The sequence below is a fragment of the Anser anser genome (assembly GCF_964211835.1).
Source record: "Anser anser genome assembly, chromosome: Z".
Lineage (NCBI taxonomy): Eukaryota > Metazoa > Chordata > Aves > Anseriformes > Anatidae > Anser > Anser anser.
The window spans coordinates 37,335,425-37,361,677 of record NC_139723.1 but is presented as its reverse complement, the minus strand read 5'-3'; the positions used below and the strand labels follow the sequence as shown (position 1 = coordinate 37,361,677).

Below are 26,253 nucleotides of genomic sequence, written 5' to 3'. Positions count from 1 at the left end.
TCCTAAAATTACTGCTGTTCATTTAGAACATTCTTTGGCTGTCTGCTGAATCTTTGCACCTAATTTTACATTAAATACTTTTTGAAGATAACAAATTTTAAACAGATGGAAATTACTCACTTAAAGTGGGTTTTGACTTAATGAATAATTTCCATAGAAATTAGTATGTGTCATAATTTCTTCCATGAGTGAGAATGCAGTTCAGGTAACTAGTTTCATAGTTAATGGAAAAGGGATATTTATTTATTTATTTATTTAGAAGCAGAGGGTCTTTTTGTTTTGTTTTGTTTTGTTTTGTTCTGTTTTGTTTTGTTTTTCCCTGCATATCTGTCTAGCATTTTAGATTAAAAAAAATGTAAGCAGGACTGCTTTTCTCTCTTCACCTCTTTTGTCTTCCACACACACAAAATAAATAAATAAATAAATAAAAATCAAAACCAACAATAGAAGACATTTTCTTTGTCATCTACAGATAATTTGTAGAACAACTGAAATAATTTCTCTGTGGTGGCTGATACAGACATGGGAATGCTGATGGGCATGTGAGGATGTACTGGATTCACCTGGCAAGATTTTGTCAGAGTGGGAGGGAGCTGCAGGACCACCTTCTGTCAGGAGAGGTGAGGGCTGCCCTGTGCTTGTTCCAGTTGGCTCCAAAAGCAACCTGCTGCTTGCAAAAGCCGGGCCCATCAGCAACGCTGGTTGCACTCTGAGAGAGAATCATAGAATCATAGAATCATCGAATACCCCAAATTGGAAGGGACTCATAAGGATCATCAAGTCCAACTCCTGGCACCACACAGGTCTACCCAAAATTTTAGACCATGTGACTAAGTGCACAGTCCAATCGCTTCTTAAATTCAGACGGGCTTGGTGCAGTGACTACTTCACTGGGGAGCCTGTTCCAGTGTGCGACCACCCTTTTGGTGAAGAACCTCTTCCTGATGTCCAGCCTAAACCTCCCCTGCCTCAGCTTAACACCATTCCCGCGGGTTCTATCACTGGTGATTATGAAGAATAGGTCAGCACCTGCCCCTCCACTCCCCCTCACGAGGAAGTTGTAGACTGCAATGAGGTCCCCCCTCAGCCTCCTCTTCTCCAGGTTGAACAGGCCCAGTGACCTCAGCCGCTCCTCGTATGTCTTACCCTCTAGGCCCTTCACCATCTTCGCCGCCCTCCTCTGTACACTCTCCAACAGTTTAATGTCCTTTTTGTACTGTGGTGCCCAGAACTGCACACAGTACTCGAGGTGAGGCCGCACCAGTGCAGAGTAGAGTGGGACAATCACTTCCCTCGACCGACTAGCAATGTCGTGCTTGATGCATCCCAGGGTACAGTTGGCCCTCCTGGCTGCCAGGGCACACTGCTGGCTCATATTCAACTTGCTGTCAACCACAACCCCCAGATCCCTCTCTGCGGGGCTGCTCTCCAGCGTCTTGTCACCCAGCCTGTACGTATAGTCAGGGTTGCCCCGTCCCAGGTGCAGGACCCGGCACTTGTTAAACTTCATGTGGTTGGTGATTGCCCAGCTCTCCAATCTGTCCAGATCTCTCTGCAAGGCCTTTCCACCCTCAGCTGAGTCCACAACTCCTCCAAGTTTGGTGTCGTTGGCTAATTTGCTCAAAACACCTTCTAGTCCGACATCCAAATCGTTTATAAAAGCATTGAAGAGGACTGGCCCTAAAATGGAGCCTTGAGGGACCCCACACGCAACCATCCGCCAGCCTGATGTGGCCCCATTTACCACAACCCTTTGAGCCCTTCCCGTCAGCCAATTGCTCACCCATCATATGATATTTTTGTTTAGTTGTATGCTGGACATTTTGTCCAGTAGGATCCTATGGGAAACCATGTCAAAAGCTTTGCTGAAGTCCAAAAAGATCACATCAGCTGGTTTCCCTTAATCGACTAGATGGGTGATCTTATGATAAAAAGAAATCAAATTTGTTAGGCAGGACCTACCCCTCATTTACCCATGTTGGCTGGGACCAATGACTGCATTGTCCCCCAGGTGCGCTTCAATAACTTCAAGGATCATCTTCTCCATAATTTTACCAGGCACTGACATGAGACTGACAGGCCTGTAATTGCTAGGGTCTTCTTTCTTACCCTTCTTAAAAATTGGCACAACATTTGCCAGCTTCCGGGGGGAAAACATTGCACAAGAGCAGGTGAGGGACCGGAGTGAGAAAATGTGAGAGAAGCAGCCCTGCAGCCCCCCAGGTCAGTGCAGCAGGAGGGCAGGAGGTGCTCCAGGCAGGCAGCAGCAGTTCCCCTGCGGCCTGTGGAGAGGCCCCTAGTGGAGCAGGCTGTCCCCCTGCAGCCCATGGGTCCCACATGGAGCAGATCTCCACGCTGCAGCCCCCCCGTGGAGGAGCCCCCGCTGGAGCAGGTGGATGTGGCCTGGAGGAGGCTGCGGCTCATGGAGACCCCCACAGGAGCAGGCCCTGAGCCGGAGCTGCAGCCCATGGAGAGGAGCCCACGCAGGAGCAGCGGGTCTGGGGGGAGCTGCCGCCCACCCGTGGGGGACCCGTGCTGGAGCAGTTTGCTCCTGGGGGATGGATGGACCCCGTGGTACGGAGCCGTGTGGGAGCAGTTCTTGAAGAGCTGCTGCCTGTGGGCAGCCCCCGCAGGCTCAGTTCGGGAAGGACGGCATCCCGTGGGAGGGACCCCACATGGAGAAGGGGAAGAGCATGAGGAGGAAGAAGCAGCAGAGACAAATCCTTATGAACTGACCACAACCCCCACTCCCCATCCTAGTGCACCAATTGGTGTGGGGAGGAGGTTGAAGAATCATGAATAGGGGCAGTTTAGATGCTTCCTCATCTCTTGAAAAGCTATATCCACCTGAGTTAGTGGAGGGAATAAAGTTCAGGCCATGATCTCTGCCCTGGTCAGGCCTCACCTGGAGTACTGTGTCCAGTTCTGGGCTCCCCGGTACAAAAAAGACAGGGATCTCCTGGAAGGAGTCCAGCGGAGGGCCACAAAGATGATACGGGGCCTGGAGCATCTTCCCTGTGAAGAAAGGCTGAGAGACCTGGGTCTGTTCAGCCTGGAGAAAAGAAGACTGAGAGGGGATCTCATCAATGTGTATAAATACCTGAGGTGTGGGAGACAGAGGAATTTGGCCAACCTCTTTTCAATGGTTTGTGGGGACAGGACAAGGGGTAATGGCCATGAGATAGAGCACAGGAAGTTCCGCACCAACATGCGAAAGAACTTCTTCACGGTGAGGGTGATGGAGCACCGGAACAGGCTGCCCAGGGAGCCTGTGGAGTCTCCTTCTCTGGAGATATTCAAGGCCCGTCTGGACGCCTACCTGGGCAGCTTGCTCTAAGGACCCTACTTTGGCAGGGAGGTTGGACCTGATGATCTTTCGAGGTCCCTTCCAACCCCTTAAATTCTGTGATTCTGTGATTTGCTTATAACTTTGTACTTTTTTACCATTCTCTGAGGATTCTGAGAAAGACTTGTAAAACTAACCCAGACTGCAGCTGTATTAACTATACCAGGTCCTCTAGGACAAAGAGAGCGGGTAGTGTTGACCCTTAGCATTTTACAGTCCCTAAATAAGTATCCCAAATTCATCTTTAATTTTTTTAATAAATGCTTCTTTCACCATTGACCATCCCCACTTGCAAACAATACTCTAAAGCTCAAAAGTAACTACTTGTATTTATTTTAATCCCTCTTCTTCTTTTTTTTTTTTTTCTTTTTTCTAATAAGTGACCTTAGCAATGCAACTCTCCATCCACACCCCAGCCACCCTACTGCTGCTTTACCCTCACCACACAAAATGAAACTTCCCAGGCACAGTTTTGCAGCAACACTCAAGCCCCCAGCCCATTCCACATGTTGATCTGAGCATGAGGGCAGGAAATGAACAGGTTGGTCCAAATACCTCAGCTTTCTCATTCTGAAAGGAAGGGCTTTCCCAGTGTCTTACATAAACCTCATTATAATTCAGCCTAACATCAGTACCAGTTCAACAACTTATATTAACTGTGGGAAATATAACATTGTGCAGTAACATGCTTCAGTGTATGCTGGCACCTAACCTACTAGCTAAAGAAAGCAAAAAACAGCATGGCAAAAAATCCAGTTTTCCCCCTAGGAAATACAACACCTATGGCTATGTAGCTTTTCCTGTTTTTCATTCTTGATCTCATAACCATCACAGGGACAGAAGGGCTCTGTGGGAGTGTGGTCATGGGGTGTTTGCTGTTTCCTGGCAAAGCTGTCAACCAATGAATAGTTAGTGGAAAAGTACTGCTATGGGGCGAATGATATAAGAAGGGAGCCTGTCCTCAACAAGGATGATGAAGTATGCCCTCAGTAAGAGAGGGATGAAATTATGCCCTCAATAAGAGAGAGCTGAAGTTATGTCATCAATAAAGTAGTAACAGTTACTGATCCTGAAAGAACCCTGGTGTCCGTGCAGTCCGTCATGCCACAGGGCTCTTTTGCAAGTCTTTGGAAACAATCAGATTGTCCAAGCTGGCATGATTACACAAATACAGGGGAGTTGCTGGAATTCTCTTCTCTCTAGTGGTTACAGCTGGGAAACCAATCCTTGTAAACTATTCAAGCCAGCTGAGTTAGAAGAGTACTGCTACTGCTGTAAAGCACCTCAGAGCTCAGAGACACCATCGGCAGTACTGCTACATGAAAGTTAGACACCTGAATTTTCCTTTCTGTAATTCTGTTTCTGCCCTAACTTTCCCATGTAGAAACAGTTTCTCCATCTTAGGTACATTACAAAATGAGCCACCAAATGGTAACAGTCCCAAAATTTTTTTTTTTTTTTTTTTGGTATCGAAAAGTATTTACTTGTCTGCCTGTATTTTTTTCATGTTTCTTTTTTTTCTCCTTTCTTTTGCTGTTAAGTGGTAGAACATTTCTTTTCACTAGTCATAAGCACTATCAAACATTTTAAAGCAGACTAAATGAAAAGTGGTAAATCTAATAACAAAAATGAGTATTTGATTTCATTATATTAAGTTTTATTCTATTATAAGATTTAAGAAATTACTGTAGATCTCAGGGTACAGTTGTTTGTTTTATTTTAATTATAAAAAGTGTATTATTTGCCACATTAGTGTTGCAATAAAAGAAAAGAGATCCTGAAGTATACTCAACACACACATGGTGAGATGGACATAAGAGATAAAATAGTTTTGATTTCAACAACAACTTTGCTGAAAATTGTAACCTATCTTGCAAAGTTGGTTTTAACTCTATCGTAAATACTTGACTCTTAAATTTGCAGTCCATGATTAGAAAAGTGGAACTGCGTTCAGAACAGAGCATTATTATTTGTATCTAACCAAAAAAGAAGAAAAAAAAAAAATCTTCCTGTCGTTGACAGCAATTTGGGGAACTACAAAAAGAAGCAGATATAAAAATCGGGACTGCTCAGGAAGTGCTAGACCATAACGACCCCTTCCACTCTTACCTAGTAGTTGTCTCCTTTCCCCTTTATGTGCTTAACATTTTATAATAACATCTAACATGAAACATGATGTTGGTGAAGTATTGTTTGGTTTTGCTTCCTTGTAAACTGCAAAACTGCAAACTTGCTTATTTGTACTAGCAGTCCCATGAAGAATATAGCATTCAGAAACAAGCAAGTTAAGAGTCTTCATATAATTTTTATTGCGTTCTTGTGTGCAGAATCAAAGGTCTGGGGTTCACAGTTGGCAAGAATCCACACAGTAGACAATAGATGCAATTCACTTTATTAATTCTCCAGACACAGACAGTACCAAATGCTGCAGGAGTAGCTGTAGGAGTCCTGCCAGGACAAGGAGACCACCAGGTGCTGAGGAGCATCAGCCCATGGTCGAGGCTTGCTCCTATTTAAGTGGGCAGCTCTTTTCTAATAACGGTTCATGCTCATTAGTGTACTGGGTTCTGGGATGGTCCAATGTAGTCACCCTTATGGCAGCCACCCCACATGATCAGGTTCCATGTCTGAGAAAGTCTGAAACATGAGGGGTGAGCTCCTATATAGAATATAGAATCAAGAGCATTGTGTGGGCTTGACCTTCAGCCAAGCAAGTTACAGCTGGCTACTTAAAATATGCATGAGATAGCAACAAGCAAGAACAGTCCTTAGCCAATCACCTAACTCCTTGCAGTATCTTATAAAATGGCTCATACACCTTGGTTTGGGATTTTAAGGAAAATCAATGAAAGTGATAATCAAAGAAACAGAAGTAGACACAATTTCTAATGCATTGTTGAACAAAGTAGAAAATGAAAAATGTAGAAAGTAGAAAAATGAACAAAGTAGAAAGAAACAAAGAAAAACAGAACAGAATCACCCTTGCAGTGTTCCATGGTACTGGTATACTTCTGGCCGTTAAGGCTACTGATAGAAGCTGGCAAAACAATCCATTAGAGGAGGACATTGTCCCATTATTTGTACTGTGTAAGTAATGTATTGAAACAGGCTATTAAAAAGTCTTTAAGCAATCAGACTTTAACTGAGACAGTCAAAATTTGTTTAAATAATCTTATATTTTATTTTAAAACTTTTGCAAAGCAGTGCATTAGAACATATGATTAGGAATTTTTAAATTTCTGCTATTTTTATACCCATAAAATAACAATTTCTGGCAGTCATTAGTAAGAGTAAGGAGGTTATTTATTAGTCAGTATGTATGACATAAAGACCTTTAAGAATTCTTTTTGTGCTATATGAGTGATTTTCTTCCTACTGTTGATATGCTGCTAAACATTACACAAAAGTTTGGTCTGTCTCCATAACTTAATACTCCAAAGAGCCAGTTTAACAAATGAAAGAGTATGCATTAAGACATAAAGTCCAAGCAGTAATGTTAGTATTAACTTTCTAGCTTTGTGTTTGTTTGGAGTGCTTTCTTGTTTCATTCTCTTTCATCTTATGTTCCATCAGAAAAGTCCTCCACATAAGAGGTTTCTTCCAACCCTTTTCAAGTCTTATTTCCTAAAACATATATTTGTAAGTACATATGAAATGGAAATTACATTAAAAATATGTTACTGGCTTATTTTGTTTAACTAGAACTAGTAATAGCTTCTGTCACTACATTTTTATATGTTGGATCTTTTTTTACTATTTAGCATTCCCCATATCATTCATGTTAATATAGTACTAAGAAAAACTAACATACTCTGCATCTATATTCCAAAATTAAGATAAAATAGATTTTAATCTTGTTTTACAGGTCATTTACTTGTAATTGATCTCAAGAGGTAGAAATGATTAATGAACAATTATCAAGTGAGGAAAGATACAAGATATATCTGAAAGTAAATATCAAGAATATAAAATACTATTCTGGTTAATAACATATAAATATTGGTAATTATTTTCACTGCTTCTAACACAGTAGTTCATGTAGAGACACAGACTGTCTCCTAATAGCCTAAAAGCCTATACAGTTAATTAAAGTTTCATTTGCCCGCATAAGATCCTCTCATGTACTTCTTTGGTTAACAAGACATATGCTTGCTTAGAATTATCTAAAAAATAAAGAGGATCAGTAACTGTGGATGGATTAAAACCTTCATCCACTAATCGAAATTTTTGTTGTTTGAAAGTTCCGGTCATTTCCATTGTTTCCTGTAGAAGAGATAAAAATATATTTATTATTCAGTAGAAGAGCTCCTTTTCTTTTGCTCACAACATTTGTTTTGAAAACAAATTTTTGTTTTTAAAAGTCTTACTTAATATAAGATCAATACTGGTTGGCCTTATTACTTTGTAAAACAATGTTTTTCCCAGAATTTTTGTGCTGGACCACCACTTGTTGACATGTGGATAAACACTGCAGCCTCTTGCTTTCTGAATTGTTGTGTAGTTCAAATGTTATCAAAGACTTTGGAGGAGCCCCATTGTGCCTGAGACAATCTAGCATCTTCATTTGTACACATTAGAGATCCACACATCGGAAAGAATCTCAACAAATAAAATATGTTATTAACAGGAACTACTTACTGAAAAAACTCAGGAAATTCTTTCTGCCTGTGACTATTTTGACACTAAGAATGGGCTGAAAGAATCACACAAAATTATTGTGGTCCAAATAAAGCTGGATTTTTACTACACATTTTATAATGTTTTCAAGCTTCTCTTCAGAGTCACTGTGTCCCTTGGAAAAAGTAGTAGGAGACATGTAGAGACATGTAGTAGTGAGTTTGTTTTTTTTTCTGTATTTCTAATTTTTTTTCTAAGCTTCTTCTTGTTTTTCAGTCACTATGAACAATATAGAACGCTGCTCTTATTTCCGCTTTCCTTTTATTGCAGCCATGCCTCATAGACCTCGTTTTTCTTCTCTCACATCAAAAAGAAAATTTCCATCTGCCTTGTTTTTCAAACACATCAATTTCTCCAGTTACTACACTCCATCTTCCTATTCTTTTGTTCTTAGTCCAGCACTACCCATTTTCTTTCTACAGTCAAAACAAGAAGGATTTTCTGTCTTCCATCTAAAACCCGTGTGACAGGCACCACTATCCTCTGCAGCGACTAACTTATTTAATTCTCATCTCAAACTTCAGTAACCTCATGATTTACCACCAGTCTTGGATTCAACTCCTCCGCTACCACTTTAGATCATTTCATTTAAATCTCTGGCTGTTGTGCTTCTTTATTGATTAAATAATTTTGACAAAGTTCCTAATGACCTTATACTTATGAAATTTTAGTGCAGTTATTGTTTATCCCCTTGATCTGTCAAAAACCTTAACGCATTCATTAATTCTGCTATTCATACTTTCTCATACTCCATGGACTTGTGAGAGTATGTTTCTTCATTGTGTCTATCCTACTTCTCTCTTCTGAGCTCCACTTATTGACCTCCTTTATCTTCTATTCTATCTTTACATTTATATATATGTATGCAAATCATATCTGATAGTAGAATTCTTTCTACACGTTTTTTTCTCATTTTCAAGGTTTTTCACAGTCTCTTGCTTTTTACCTCTTTATTCTAAGCAGTATTCAATCTCTGACTGACCCAGAGAACCAGCTCCCATAACCTATGTTCTCTTTTCAATGATTTTTTTTTTCAGCTTTCCTTTGGACATAAGAGACTTTTTTCACAACCATCTCCTGCTGTTTGCCTTTGTCATGATGTTCCCAAAACACTTACCACAACTGAAGATGCTCACAAGCTTCACTAATCACAGCGATCCATATCGTGTATTTTCTATACTCTAATTTTTTCCTAGCCATATGTAGCCTATTGTAACTACTTTTAAATTTTTAACTCTTTGGCAAAGGGACGTTTTTTCTCCAAACTGGACAAATTACCACAGCAAAGTACTAGTATACAATTAGGCATGATAGGCACTCTGATAGTTATAGTGGTGACAGCAATAATAAACATTTTTAATTTAGGCCCAGTAAATACAGCACCTTTTCAAATGCTTTTGTCTTGTTTTGTCATTATATTACACGGCAAATAACATCTCATTTGTCTGATTTGCACTATCAATGTGTATCCTGCTCTACCTTTACTTTTCTATTCTCGTTTCCATCAAATAAAATGGATTTTAGATTATTTTCTCCAGATGCAACAGTTCACATTTTACTAATCTGAACCTTTTGTTTTCCCATGTTCTTGCTTCTAATCTCCCTAAATCCTTTTGTATGGTATCCATTCTTACTGGTTTATACAATTTCTCCCATTTTAATATAATCTGCAAATTTTATTATATTTTTGTGTAATTCCTCTCCCCAAAATACCATTAATGGAGACAACAAATAGGGCCATTTCTAAAATTAAATTAAGTGATATATTTGCAAGCAGTTTCTGTTATTCATTCAGCCATCTCTGTGTTCAAATGACATAGATGTTTGTACGCACAGTGCAGTAATGCAGCTTACCCGAACTCTTAAAAAAAGAGGACAGGCATAACTTGGTAGATAGGTCACCACTTGCTTATACATTTGCTCTAAGTCCAATGATTTATTCTGCTTTAAAATGAGAGAGGCCATTCCTGCTTTTCCTTCATGATCTGTGGGAAAGGAAGTAAAATGAGAATTTTCAAACATGAATAAAGTTAAAATTTTTGTGAAGAACCATACAAAAAAGAACTACATGAATGAACTAACAATAATATATCATCTGAGTTTCAGTAAAACAAAAAGATTACATGTAGATTTTATATAGTGTGACTTACTTTTGGAGATTGTTCAAGTGACCAGTTAAACAATAATGCTGCAAATGGTTTAGGCGGGTAAGACTAAATGGAGTACTGTCATGGAGTACCATGCTCAATATTAATCAATATCTGAGGATAAATTACAAAAACCTTTCTCTCTCAAAAAGTGCTGAGGTGATTTCCTGGATTAGCCAATTATGTGTTCTCTTCACTTTTGGCCTTTCTCTCTTGCAAGTATGTTCCCTCAAAACTGTGGATATGAATGTTGACAACAGAGAGAGATTAAAAGTCCTAACTGGTTTGTGGGAAATGCAGGCATCACTGTTGGTCTATGGGAAAGAAAAACAAACAAACAAACAAAAAACAACAACAACAAAAAAAAACAGGTAGATAATAAAAACAATAAATTTCAGCAATCAAAAATAATTTCACATTTTAACCATCAGATATTAATAACAGCCAAGCTTACTTTTTTCTCCTTTCTATCCTTTTTTTTTTTTTGCTAATGCTATAGCTTCTGTGAGGAAATTGATTTGCATATGTTTTAAGTACAATTATCATGACAGTTCTACGAACTGGTTCAGCTATTTCTTCATACAGGTAAGAATTGGCAAGTAAATGTATACTGTCATATTTTTGATCCTGATTTTTCAGTCAGTCTTCTTCATTTTGATTTTTCTTGTTTTATGGCTTTAAACTAGTGGCAAGTGACACCTTTTCCACATTTTAAACACTTATCATTATGTAGTGGGTTCACCTTGGCCAAGGGCTAAACATCCACCTAGCCTCTCACTCATTTCCTTCTCTCACAGAACATGGAAAATAGAAAGAAGGTGAGAAGACTCATGGCAGTTTAAAAGGGAAAGCAAAAGGGGTACAGTAGCAAAGCAAAGAGCAGAATTCATTCACTACTTCCCATTGGTTGGCAAATGTCCAGGCACTTACTGGAAAACAAGGGCTCAGCATGGGCAATGGTTGCTTGGGAAGGCAAATGCCATAAACAGAAACGTACCCCCTCTTCTTCATTTCCCTAAACTTTTATTACTGAGCATGGCATCATATGATATGGAATATCCTTTTGGTTAGTTTGGGTCAGCTGCCCTATCTACCTCTCCTCCCAGCCTCTTGCCCAACACTGCATACACACAGTAGAGAGAAAATCTTGACACTGTGTAAGCTTTGTTCAGCAATAGCCAAGCATTGCTGTGTTATCAGCACTGTTTTAACCACAAATGCAAAGCACAGAACCTTAAAGGTTACTAGGAAGGAAGTCATCTGCCTCCCAGCCTCACCTAGAACACATTTTTAAAAGCCTTTAGCAATAATGGGAATCAGGCCCAAATAATCTCATGAAATTTAGCTAAAAATATTATTGAAAAAAATACATTATTTTTTTATTAATAATTTATTTATTTTTCTATCCATTTGTTTCTTGCCCTGTCTTTAGTTTTATAATATTCCTGTTTTTAGATGGTTATGAGGCTAAGTTAAAAGTGAAATAAAATAGTAGCCCTTATTCATATACCTTCAAGTAGCTTTAATTCTTATCCCGTTGACGTGATTATTTTCTGACACATGAAAGTGTGGATTTTCCATGGCTGTCTATTTAATAAAGCTTGAAACTTTCATTTAGGTTATGTAGCTATCACAAATTCATGAAAGATAGGTAATTTTTCAAAAGTACACATCATTCCATGCACATAAAAATGCATGATTCACTGGCTCATTCACGAACAGTTGGTATTTTCTTCATCTACGTACAGATTTTAGCTAGGTATTAAGCAGATGACTCCATCAGAAATGATTCATAGGCTTATAACATGAAATAAAAAACTTATGAGAGTTAACAAATAAACCTAGGGGAAGAAAAACATAAAACTGAAGCTTTCCTTACCTGGCACAGATACACCATACACATTTGCTTCTTGTATGAAATCCAACATTACGATGACATCAGAAACTTCTGTTGTTGCAACATTCTCCCCTTTCCATCTAAAACACGAAAAAAATAATTTAATTCCATGAGAACATATGGTCATCTACTCTTTAAAAAACATTAACTTTAGTAAGACTTCCATTCAGTTTAGACTATTAAAACCTCACATTTATTCCCGCTTGTCATCTCAGTATATTGGTCTGATAACCAGAAGACAGTGCTTGTAATTAAAATGTTACTGGATATTATCTATCACTATAAAGCACAATTAAAGTTTATCATAATCTGATTTAAAGGTTTTCAAAATTTTGATGTATATCAAAATACATCAGATGTGACCAGTCTTCAGTATTGATATATTTTTCTCTCTTTCAGTATCTAATTCTACTTGCCTACAACAAAACTATCATTGGTTAGTATGATCACTGGAAGTATTGTTCAAAGACCTGGACTTCCTACAAAACCTTCTGGAAATGATTTATCCAGCTCTGCAGGAGCACTTTTTACTAAATTAAGCTCCTATCATCCACTTCAAGGTCATTATAGACTACATCACAATAGTTATAAACTGAACACTTCCTGCTGAAAACAAATAGAACAAATATTATTCTATCCTACATGTCTGTTTTTTAATGAAAAAAAATGTAAAAGGAAACAATGATTATACCTGAAGGTATCTCCAATCCTGTCCCAAAAATACAGGAAGTTCTCATGGTCTTGAACCATTAGATCTCCAGTATTAAAATAAAGATCTCCCTTCTTAAATACTTCACTGAGTAATTTCTTTTCTGTGTCTCTCTTATTGCCAGCATAACCGAAGAAGGGGTTCTTTGCATTCACTTTGGAAATGAGAAGACCAGCCTCACCTACATGGAGAAGTTGAAAAGAATGTCTGATACACAGTTCCTGTACTGCACATTAGTGTTAGTTTGCTACATATGACTTTACAAGACCAGGAACCAAATTTGGCAGGGTTCAGTACATAAGGCCAAATAATAAAAGCTTGCCTGCTTTGCAATTCCTATAGTTATCTCTATGTGCAAAGTGACCATAAAGACACAGTACAATATTCTCCACCCAAATTCCCAGTATTTTGTATTTCTTCTTGATAACTAAACAGTTCTCATCCATCAACTGTGAGTTTAGTCACAGTAACTTCTCAAAGCACTCACTCCAAGTGAATATTACATCCCACTTCCTACACCTTACTGAATTTTTAGTGATGAGTCTTAACTTCAGCACTTTCCTACTGAATTAAAAAGCTAGTGTTTCTAAAGAAGCAGGTGTTCAACCAAGACAGTAAATCCTTATTTAATCTCAGAACTTCTGAGGAATTTTCATTAATGTGATAAAACATTGATGCTTTCTTTGCAGAGTAAAATGTAAATGTTTTAACATATTTTTTCCTTAAAAAAAAAAAAAAAAAAAAAAACAGTGACATGGAAATAGGGTAATCCTGTCATGCATGTCCTACATCACAGTATTAGTTTCTGAAAGTGTAATAGTATGAACTCCTAACAGTTTTGGAAGCACGTTCTGAACAACAAAGCTTAAGAGTTGCATTACTTTATCAAAGTAAAGAATTACAGTGATGAAAATACATAAAATAAAAATATATCTTAAGCTATGTCACTTACACCTTTTGGGAACCACATTTTCCTGGAACTGCCCATGTTTGATTAAGATGTGCTACAGAATCTCCAAACTCCTTTGAAAAATCTGCCTCAGCTCCCTGTTAAAGCAGTCTGCCTGATGTTTAAATATGAGTTTGCCTCAGTTCAGCTTCCAGGCATTAATTACAGCTGTTATCTTCCCACAGTACAATAGGGGTGCTTTAGTATCTGATAAACACTTTGCAAATAGGTACAATAAAGAAAAACTAGATATCTAATAAGTATTTTGAAGACAGTTATAATCAAGCAACCTCTTATATATGTATATATTTGATAAACTAAGTACTGGAACACTATCAAGAGCAGTTAATCTCCAAAAAGCATTTGCTCTAATCCACCCGACTTCCTTGTAGATCTCTTAGGCAACCATCTCAGCATGTTAACATCCTTTAAAAAATACAGCTCACATTACTTACATATTCAGTGATAATACCACATTGTCACTTTTATACATTGCTCTCTGTGAATATCCAAGGATCTCCTAAATTCTTTTGGTGTTCAGCACTGCTATGCTTAATAATGTTCTGTCTTACATCAAAAATCACATTGCTTTTGTCAGAGTGAACAGTAATAGTTTATGTCGGCATAGTACAGTAATACAATAGGAATTTAAAAAAAATCTTTGAGGTATTTGTATTGCAATCAAAAGACAGTTGTATCCTACTGTAATACATACTTACCTTTCTTAACTTTTTCACACCAACCATGCTTATTTCTAATTGGTTCATCTTTTTGGAAATCATACTTGATTAAATCAAATGGAAAAAAAAGCTAAAAAATGGAAAAAGTGTCGTCAGTTATTCATCTACACAGTGACATCTGGTGGCAGCAAATATAAGCAAAGAAACCTTTAGTCTTGGTCATCTAAAAGTAGAGTGCATTTCATATAAACTTTCTATGTGTAAACTTACACCATTTCCTGGAGGGAAGTGACATCAGAATATTTATGTAATCTTGTAACTTTCAAAAATACTTGGTGAAGACAGAATTGTGATTTTGTTCATTTTCTTATTAATTAGTTGTGGGATGCACATATCAATGGAACAGCCTACATGAGTCAGGATAATAGAAGCATATCTGAAATTTGAACTGACATTTAATGGTAGCTGATATGAAAAGTCTTCTAGGGATATTCTGGTGCCTAAAACAAATGGGAAAGCATGGGACTACATATCCTTACAAGCAGAAGCCTGCTTCCTACTGGGCTTTATTCTTGCCTAACTAGCCTCAGTTCTTCCCTCTGAAAAGTCCTACCACGAGCATCAGCAGTAAGATATGTACTCCTACGTCGTTTTACAAAGTTATGTAGCTGTGGATGTGCCATAGTTATGTCAGGGTCAGTTCTGCATTTCTTGGAAATACTGTGAACCCATGAGTCCTAACACTGCTGACCTAACTGATCTCCTAGTTTTATTTTACAACCGACCTTCCTCTCATATAAGTATCACAGAGAATATGTCTCTGAAGCTGAAGGAGAGGGCAAGATATTCTTATCAACGCTACAAATCACAGTATTTTTACTTGCTAGATATGCAGAGTCTGACTCTTACTTCATCTTATTTTTCTACTGTGATATAAATCTAAATTAGACCTAAAAGATAGCTATAGGCTTGATAGCACATGGACCACTGTTGTTGTGATTATTATCCTAAGGCTTTGATTTGTTCAGCTTAGGAGTCTTCTAATTTCTGTTTCCCTAAAGAAGTATATCGGCAATTTATTTAACAATGTATTTAATCTATTTAATGTTAATCAAACCAAGGATATATAATATCTTTTCCCATAGAAATCCTGACAAGCAGAGAAAACAATTTAAAAAAAAAAATGAATTTTTCACTATAAAGAAATGTAATGTAATTGAAGGATGTTGTTATGAAAGTGGCTGAAGTAATGGATAGGGTGCCAAAACATAAAACCCTTTGCTTTTCTGCACCTAATTTGCATGAGTTGTACAATGACTTTATCCTAACCTGAAATGTCTTTGTAGCTATATAACATCATTTTGTTTACAAGAAGTCCAAATAAATAGTGACTTGAATCAAACATTAAGCACAGTTTCAGCCTCCTTTAGAAAAAAATATTTCACTTTTCAACACTGACCATTTTATTTTGCTTGTACCCAAAATCTGAAACAAAAGATATTTTTAAAAGTTGACCAACTGAACAAGGTTGAAGTGTACTGTGCAAAATCAATCCAAGAATTGGACACTTTTTCAATAAAGTAATAGGAATTTTTCTTTATAACAACATTCTATAGTGTTTATCAAAAACAAGAATTTGAGAGCTAAAGGGTTTACCTTAATTAGAAAATAGCTGTTTTACTCTTGATAAGCCACATGACAGGTATTCATAATGAACAGTAAGCAGAAGGGATTTTTGTTGTTGTTTGTTTGTTTTTTTTTTTTTTCTTGGAGAAATTTCTTCAGGTTTCTACATTTAATTGCTGCCCTTTTTTTTTTTTTTTTTTACAATGATATTTACTACTTTAATAGTATGAAATGTTATTCTGATATTTTTGTATATGATTAGAACAGCAGTTTTCCCTGCTCGGTTCCATTTTCATCCATTTACTCCTTCAGAGTTCAGTAGATATGCTTTGTCAACATATTAGTCTGCATGATGCATTATTTTAAGTTGTTTAAAATAGTCAAAAGCTTTAATTTAGTATTTGAGATCATCTAAAAGACTGATGAGACTTTTACTATTTATGCCACTGCATACATCTTTTACTGCTTGCAGCTTTGACGTATTATCTATGCTTATTGCAGTTAGGTCTTCGAAATAAGTCATGCAAATGCTTAATTAAAAGGAGAAAACAACACATATTGCATTAGACATGCACAATGAAAGCATATACCAATATACTTTCTGTTTAAACATCTGTCTTTATGCAAACAGCTTTCTTTCCGTATTAAATAATAGAAAATGAAAGCTCCAGAGCAAAGCATTTAGTCTGGGTACTGGTCTACATTTGTTTTATCCCATTTAAAATTTATTGGAAAAGAGAGCCTGAACTGCTGAAGCATTACCATATTATTTTCACACAGTAATGCACGCAGCATTCATCATTTTAATGTGTATTTTACTCCCTAAAGCACTATGTAAACGCATAAAAACAAAAGCATCATTTACCTAGTTGAAGCTTAAAATGAGTTAAACTGCAACGTTATCGTCTATTACTGTGCAATTTGGATGTTATTTAACATCCATTGCAAAACCCTATATATTATTTTTAAAAAAAAAAAAGAAATTTGAGTTGTTAAATGTTATTTCAAAATTAGCTTTGATATTCCTAAAGTTTCAACTTATATGGAATGACAATATTAAAAAAAAAAAAAAAGTTAAAGCTAAGCTTGATATTAACAGAATCACCATATATTCCACCATAAGTAAGATAATTCGGAATACACTTAAAGTACCTTAGATTATCTTAGATCAAAACTATAGTCAAAAGAGCAGAATTAACACTAATTTTTAGTTAATCTGATATGCATTCCTATCCATTGATCAATGAACTTAAGAGCGTCCATTGCTTGCACAAACACATATCAATGTTTTGTCTGTGAGTACAGTTTCACAGGGTCTTAAGACTTGGTTAAACCTGACTGTTTGCTTTTAAACTAAAAATTATCTCTTTTGCCATTTGCTTTTATGGCTATATGAAAAAAATGCATAGTACTAATTTTGTGTTGCTGTTTTACATAAGATGTTTTAAATGCTGAAATGACATATGGATATATTAGAGCAAGTTCAGAGGAGGGCCACAAAGATGATCAAGGGGCTGGAGCACCTCTCCCACGAAGACAGACTGAGCGAGTTGCGGTTGTTCAGCCTGGAGTATAGGGGGCTCCAGGAAGACCTTATAGTGGCCTTCCTGTACCTAAAGGGGGCCTACAGGAGAGCTGGGGAGGGAGTCTTTGTCAGGGAGTGGAGTGATAGGACAAGGGGTAATGGCTTTAAACTAAAAAAAGAGATTTAGATTAGTTATAAGGAAGAAATTCTTCACTCAGAGGGTGGTGAGGCACTGGCACAGGTTGCCCAGAGAAGCTGTGGATGCCCCATCCCTGGAGGTGTTCAAGGCCAGGTTGGATGGGGCTTCGGGCAACCTGGTCTCATGGGAGATGTCCCTGCCCATGACAGGGGGAATGGAAATCGGTGATCTTTAAGGTCCTTTCAAATCCAAGTCATTCTATTATTCTGTGAATGTTATCAACTTACATTTTCCATCAAATATGACTTAAATGTTTTTCAGCTCGCAGCTGATTTTGAGGCATACAATTTTGAGTAAGAGAGGTTTAGATTCCTATAATTGTTGCAATACTTACGTTTAAAATAATGAAAAAATAAATTTATAAATAAAATTTTGAATACATTTTTTGTATGCTGTTTTTTCAGGTATTCTTGCTATGGATTATTTTTAGGCCTTATTATAAGCTTTCTTGTATTTCATCAGTTCCATTCCCCCATTGAATATACTCTGCTGTCACACAGAATATATTTCAGTGCAAGACATACATTTACATACATATTTGACAGATGTTACTGAGTCTTTTTCCAAAAAAAAAAAAAAAACATTTATATGTATGTACATAATTGATTTCATAATACATTTAATGTATTATGATAATGTCATGATAAAATTAAACATAAATGTTAGCATACAGATATATGTCAGGTGTAAACTTCAGACAGCTATATATTATATTACTATACTAATTTACATGATCTTCTTTGTAAAATATTTCAAGAGCTATCATCTAAAAAGCTAGCCAAATGATTCTACTATGCTGTTCACTGAGTCTATATGAACATTATGAATATCCACATTTAAGGGTTTATTCATACACCACAGTGATGCTTTCAAGCACGTGAACCAATTCCTCTTATATAAAGAGTACTATGTGAAAATAAGTGCAAACAAGAGCAGTGCCTTGATTTAACATCTCACACACAGTCACTTCTTGGATGTCTGGCAACCGCTATACCATTCATCTGTTTCTTCCCATTAATTTGTGAATTCCAAATTATTTACAAAAATAAATGTGTAGAACCCTAATACTTATCAAAGCTATTTCTCCCCTGACCACTTGGCAGTTACTGACACAAAACATTCTTTCCTCATTCTGAGGGCTAAATTTATTTTTTTTACAGATGTAACCTTTGTCAGCATTTCACCTTTAGAAACTGTGCCCTCATTGCCATTAGGCACAACAGAAATGACATCATATTTCTATTAGTTTTTCCCTACTAAAAATATTATATCTTGAACCTACCTGCCATTATTCCAACTATACTTGTGATTTTTGTATGTATGGATTTTTATACCGCATTTACTTCATTCTGACTGTGTAACTATGCCAATAGAAAGACTATGTGTAGGAAATTCCCAGAAAATATGCCTAAGAATATCTCCTCATGTCATCCTATTTGTCAAGAGAATAAGATTTCAAACATATGTATGATTTCTTTGCAGAAGCAAAATAATTTAGTAACCGGATAGATGTGCCTTCTTTGTGCCATTCTCTGCTTTCCAGCATGAGAGTCTCCCTTTTCAACTTCAGATCATTCAAGGGTCAGAGAATCGGAAATAAAGCTGCTCTTGTTTATGTATTGCTAGATGTCCAGTGGATGTCATTCAGACTGAAGTAAAACAAACACAACAGCTACACTGCAGAATGCATTGTCTAATAACCTTCAACCTGTAAAACATATTTAAAAACAGCAAAAGCCTTAAATAAGTCAAAACTAACTTAGATATGGCATTAAAATGCAGAGTGAGTTTGTGTCAAAATACTCAATTACAGAATAATCTAAAACACATATAAAAGTAGGTCCCCAAACTTTAGTATTTTTTTTATATATGAAAATCACAAAAAATATGTCTCATGTTTTCACCACTCATTCTCTCTCTCTACCTCTTTTTGACTTTTCTTTTCTGCATCTCCTTACACAATCCATAAAGATACATAAGCATTTGTTCATGTCAACACTACTCTGCTTCATCATATGGGGGAGCTAGCTGCTCCTGCAAACTAGAAAGCGTCACAAAGCAGACTGGAGCTGTCATTCCAGAGTGACTGCACAGGTAAAAAGAGCAAAGTCCCATCAGTTGACAGACTGGAAAAAATTTAATTTGATACTTCTAAGTAGTGTAATACAAAAATATTAATGTCGTTTTGTTCTGCTGACATAAATTATTTGACAGAGATATCAGGTACATCATGCAACCATAAATGTTCTGAATCAAAACAGAGTACTTATGAAAAAGTGCCTGATGTGGCCTTGGAAAAGTCTTTCAGAACACCTCAATTTGGAAGATATTTTTGCCAGATCTATTCCCACATAATGAGGGTCATATAATTCACCCAACAACCTAGCTAAAGATACCATGCCCACATAATCAAGGTGAGGTAATTTGTCTCCACACTGAAACTCATTTTCAGTGACAACCTTTATTCTTCTTTACAGACACAGAAGGCCAAATTCACATATGTTGGTGGAAGGGGTGTATACCTTAGGGCTGCATGGACAATGGTAGTAGCTAAATAGTGAGTCTGCTCACAAATAACGTGCTTTAGCTACATTCCTTATAGCAGAAACTAAAGAAATAACTGAAGACTTACTGTAGATGTATTTCTAAGGAAAACAGAGTATTGACAGAACATAAATTGATTTCAAGCCAAGCCAAATGCTATGAATGGCTTTTTCCGGTTCATAAAATCCCTTATTGTCTTTCCATATTCATACTGAGTAAGCAAGGGGACAATCCATAATTATCTTAGCAGACTATACTGGTGTTTCCACAGAATACAGCAGTTTGAACTTGAAACAGCATATAAATTACAGAAAAGATGTCTAGTGAAATCAAGTAGTTAGTTACAACTGCATTTATTTAATTGCAGTTTGCATGAGCTGTTTTTTCTCCTAATCTGCAGCAACTATCTTAAATTGTAAATCCAGTCATTGAAGAGGAAAAAGGATCATGTTTCATGTGAAAAAAAAAAAAAAAAAAAAGCCCCAAATACTAATCTGCCTTTTGGGAATGCATAAAGCAAATTTTATTGATATATGACATGCCAACATTAATGCATGCAAAAAGCACAAACTACTACTTGACTAAAAGTAGAGAAAAGTAAGTCAATAATTAGGTAATTTCAAGTCTAATCCTTTTTCTGCTGTAACTTAGTCCAGAAGGTTAGTGATTTCTGACAAAAATCTGTCAAAAGTTCTAAAATTCTGAAAACATATTCAAGTTCTGAACAAATGTAAAATTTCCTGAGATAGAAGGAAAAAAATGGTTTACAAGTAATTAGATCATTTGGCCCTCTAAAACAAAATGTAACATGAGCTCTAAGACTCCTGATTCAGCTACTGCTCCCCTAAATTCCAGATTCCTTATTTCCTGTGGTGGATCTCTATCTTTCTAGAGACAGCTACCAGCACCACATGTCCATGCATATTACAAAGTATCAATGACATAGAACACACAAAATCAGCAGAGTAAATCTGCTTTAATTCTTGAGCTCTCGACTGTTTCTGAAAAACATTGTAGCTCTTGTGGTCTCTCTGAATGTTTCCAAGTTGCTCCTTGCAAAGTCTGAAGGCAAAACATAGGCTGATTGGTTCCGATCCTTGCAGAGAAGATGTGGGAATTCCTCTGGGCCCTGAATTGTGAAGTAGTCTATGTGGTGATGATGTATTGAGATTGTGAACCCTGGGACATATGCTGTCTACAAACATATTTCCAATTCATCTGAAGTCACCTCACACAAGTGTGTTTCAAAACAATATTTTTAGATCACGGTGAAAACAGATTGGTCTGGACATTTTACTGTTAGTTTTCCTTAGAAGCACAAATGCCACTTCAATTAGGAGGATTTGTATACATAGATAGGTATCTGATTTACTTTTGTAAATTCTAGGCAATGTGTGTAGTCCTATTTATTTCAAGTAGAGTAAAAATTGACATAAATAGCAACATAACATTAAATACCTAGTCTCCTTGCTAGAAAGCATTGCTAAGTAATTTTACATGTCATTAGCTAAAGCTTGAGATTGAGACACGCATTATTTACTGTTCTCTCTAGTCATTTAAGCGTGGTATTAATAGAACCCCAAGGGCAAAATCTGTGAAGTTTTGGTGAAATACTTTTAGGTATGTATGTGGACATATCACTTGTAAGCTGACCCATCATGCAATTCGTCTTCATTTAACCGGACAGGTGAAGGAGAAGAGAGCGTGTATGATATAAAAAACGAGTACTGCTCTTCCCCACAACACATAACTTCATCAAAGTTGCTGAAATACAAAATGAGACTTTGACAGCTGAGGTTTCACAGGCAGTCAATTAAACTTGCAATAACTAAGTTAGAAAATTTACCTTATACTTATGACTGTAGCCCCACATCCTATGGTCAAATGGAGAAACACATTGACTTTCAACACTCCCTTTTACAAAGTAAAATATAAATAGTCACCTTATAAAAGAAATTGGTGCGTCCAACAGATCCAATTTTTCCTGTGTGGTTCATGAAACAAATGTTTCCTTCAGTAGCACCATAAAACTCACAGATCTTAACGGCACCAAATCTGTCTAAAAATTCTCTCCACACATCATTTCTTACTCCATTTCCAACTGCCAGTCGAACTTTATGATTTTTTTCTCCATCCTTCTGTTAAAAAAAAAAAAATGATAACTGCATTTGATGTTGCATATTTGGTGGGGAAAATATACTTTCTTATATACATCAAGTATAAACAGGGGAGGGAAAGGAAAAGGGGAAGGGGAAAGGGAAGGGGAAAGGAAAATGAAAAGGAAAGGAGAAAAGGAAGAGGAAGGAAAAGGGGAAGAAAAAGGGGAAGGGCAAGGAAAAGGAAAAGGGCAAAGGCAAGGGGAAACAATAGGAAGTTAAAGAAAGCTGGCACAGCTAGCCTACACCTACAAGGTAGCACACTGCAATCCAAAAGCTATTATCTTGTTGAATAAGCAAATTATTGCCTGAATAATGGCTACACTAATTTATACAAGTATTTCTATATTTTAAAAGGTATATCATTTCAGTCTGTTTCCACTCAGAGCAATTAGAAAGCTGGGAAAAATGCAGAAAGGCAGGCATTGTTTCTGACAAGCGATTAAAGTCATCAGAGATTAATAATTACTTTCCCCGTGTCTTCAGATTGATTAAAAGAAACAATCAGATTACATGTGCTTGTAATTTGTGTTCCTTCCCACACATTGCATATGAGTCATATTGTGTATTTTTTTCAACAATAAGTCTTGCAAGGTTTTGTTCATTGTTACTTAGAATACAGTATATCCCGATGACCTTAAATCTTTTCTGTTGTCAACTCTCATGTTTTATTACAAGAAATACTATGTGTTCAGCCAGTTCAGTGAGACAGGTTCTATGAATACCTTCCCAAACCCAGTGATTGCAAGGAGCACCTTAAAAATAAAATCAAATTTAAGTTGAAGTATCAGAAAGAAAAAGACCTAAAATGTATTTTTTTTTATTTCACCTATTTTAAAACCAGAGTCAGTTTTTAATCCTTGCAAATGGCAATACAGTACGCCATAGGAATGATGTAGCACAAAATTAATACAGGTACCATTTACTACCACATACCTTTAGAAGTGCACATCACTTTGGTACTCCAAGACTATCTGTATGTATCTCTATATATGTATACTTTTGCATATGTATGCAACTCTCTCTATACATACATGCACATGTACATGTATATGTACACATATATTACAGAAAGCTGAAGGCCCTTATTTTCTGATCCCTTTCAGTCTTCTTTTCCTCTTTCAACTCTAGTGCAGTATAAATTAGAATCATAGAATCACAGAATCATATAGGTTGGAAAAGACCTCTACGATCATGAAGTTCAACCTTTAACCCAGCACTGCCAAGTTCACCATTAAATCATGTCACCAAGCTCTACATCTACAAATTTTTTGAATACCTCCCAGTTGACTCAACCACTTCCTTGGGCAGCTTGTTCCAGTACTTCACAATTCTTTCAGTGAAGATTTTTTTTCTAATATCCAACCTAAACCTCTCCTGGTGCAACTTGAGGCCATTTCCTCTAGTCTTATCACCTGTGAGAAGAGACCAATGCCCACCTCGCTATAGCCCCCTTTAGGGTAATTGTAGAGCACAATAAGGTCTCCCAGAGCCTCCTTTTTTCTAGGCTAAATAAACGCACTTCCCTCAGCTGCTTCTCATCAGACTTGTTCTCTAGACCCTTCACCAACTTTGTTGCCCTTCTTTGGACATGCTCCAGCACCTCCACGTCCTTCTTGTGGTGAGGGACCCAAAACTGAATGCAGTACTCAAGGTGTGCCCTCACCAGAACCAAGTACAGGGTGACAGTCTCTTCCCTAGTCCTGCTGGCCACACTATTTCTGATAGAAGCCAGAATGCTGTTGGCATCTTGGCCACCTGAGCACACTGCTGGCTCATGTTCAGCCAGCTGTTGGTAATACCCCCAGGTCCCTTTCTGCTGGGCAATTTTCCATCCACTCTTCTCCCAGCCTGTAGTGTTGCATGGAGCTGTTGTGCCCTAAGTGCAGGACCTGACACTTAGCCTTGTAGAATCTCATACAGTTGGCCTTGGCCCATCGATCCATCCTATGCAGATCCCTCTGCAGAGCCCTGCTACCCTCAAGCAGATCAACAATCACACCTAACTTGGTGTTGTCTGCAAACTTACTGAGGGTGCCCTCAATCCCCTTATCTAGATCACTGATAAAGATTTTGAAGAGAACTGTCTTCAATACTGAGTCCTGAGGACACAACTTGTGACTGGCCTCCAAGTGGATTTCATTCCATTCACCAAAACTTTTTGGGCCCTGCCACACAGCCGGCTTTCATCTCAATGAAGCATACGCTCATCCTTCCAGCCTTTCTTGAAGATGGGTGTCACATTTGCTAGCCTACTGTTAACTGAGACCTCCCCTGATAGTCAGGACTACTGATAAATGATGAAAAGCAGCTTGGTGAGATTTTCCACCAGCTCCCCCAGCACCCTTGTATGGATTCCATCTGGTCCCATAGACTTGTGTACTCCTAAGTGCTTTAGCAGGTTGCTAACCATTTCCTCATGGATTATGAGGACTTTGTTCTGCTCCCTGTCGTTACATACCGGTTCAGGCAACTGGGTACTCAGAGAACAACCAGTCTTGCTGCTAAAGACTGAGGCAGAGAAGGCATTAAGTACCTCAGCCTTTTCCTTATCTATTATCACTATGTTTTCCCCCACGTCCAATAAAGGATGGAGATTCTCCTTAGTCTTTTTCTTGTTTAGGTATTTATAAAAACATTTTTTATTGTCTTTAACAGCAGTAGCCAGATTGAGCTCCATCTGGGCTTTGGCCCTTCTAATTTTCCCTCTCCACAGCCTCACAACATCTTTGTCCTCCTGAGCGGCCTGTCCCTTCTTCCAAAGGTCATAAATTTTATTTTTATTTTTATTTTTACTTCCTTAGCCCTAGCTCAGGCAGGCAGGTTTTCTTTTGGACCAGCTCATCTTTCAGCATGTGGGGACGGCTTGCTCCTGCACCTTTAAGATTTCCTTCTTGAAAAGTGCCCAGCCTTCCTGGACTCCTTTGCACTTCAGCACTGCCTCCCAAGGGACTCCTCCAACCACTGTCCTGAACAGGCCAAAATTCTACATCCAGTTTCAGAGTCTTTCTTTAGTGATTCAGCAAGGAATGCATACATTTCACTAGATGCAGACAGCTCTTGGCAGATTACACACTGAAGCGTTATCCTGCTATATCATCCCAAAACTACATCACTCACAAGGCTCCCTCAGTTGCTAATCATTTGTTTTTTACATCAACTAAATTATTTTATTTTCCTTTCTCCTCTCCTACTTTACTGTAGATGCAAAAGTCATTTCTAAACACATAAGAGTAAGTATCTGAAGTCATCAAAAACTGATTGCAGAAGGAACGCTTTCTTAAAAGACATAATAATAATTCACTTGTCATTCACAACTAAGGTAAATTTCCTATTAGTCTGCATTGCTGCAACTTTATGTATAACTACTATATGACATTAATCATCTTTACATATAACTAACTTTCAATGGAAAGTGAGCCACAGTAAATAAAATGGATTTAGCTATATTGACACCATTTTCATGATTCGATCTGTAACTATTTGTCATCTGCATTATTGTCCAGCTCATTGCCAGGCTCCAAATCTGACAGGAACAGAGATATCCACTGGCACCATGGCAGATACCTATGCAGTAAATAAAATGCAATAAATAAGAGAAGGGAAGGAAAAGGGATGATAATTCCAACAAGTGTTAAAAGCACGGCTAAGCAATCCACAGTGTTCTATACATATGAAAATCTAAATAAGCTAAATATGCAGGAACATATGCCAACAGCCTATGGCACCAAACAGTCATGTTTTGAATTTCTGCTGTATTCACATGGCATTTCATCAACTAGTTTCCCATCACTACAG

The 26,253-nt window shown here is 37.4% G+C and overlaps 1 protein-coding gene across 3 annotated transcripts in view; it reads right to left on the bottom strand.

Moving 5' to 3' along the window:
* Positions 1–6,503: 6,503 nt before the first annotated feature.
* LOC310890211 (long-chain fatty acid transport protein 6-like) overlaps positions 6,504–26,253 on the bottom strand; it is a 51,702-nt gene continuing 31,952 nt past the window's right edge. Inside the window, exons 9-14 of one of the 3 annotated variants that reach the window (XM_083818951.1) lie at positions 22,243–22,437; positions 14,445–14,535; positions 12,759–12,957; positions 12,050–12,147; positions 9,878–10,008; positions 6,504–7,609 (exon numbers count right to left, since the gene is read on the bottom strand). In XM_083818951.1, the coding sequence (XP_083675077.1) occupies positions 7,433–7,609; positions 9,878–10,008; positions 12,050–12,147; positions 12,759–12,957; positions 14,445–14,535; positions 22,243–22,437 (891 nt within the window). In that variant the 3' untranslated portion in view covers positions 6,504–7,432. Of the gene's footprint in view, positions 7,610–9,873; positions 10,009–10,173; positions 10,485–12,049; positions 12,148–12,758; positions 12,958–14,444; positions 14,536–22,242; positions 22,438–26,253 lie in introns of those variants that run through there. The other 2 variants (XR_014577100.1, XR_014577101.1) reach the window with 2 other exon arrangements.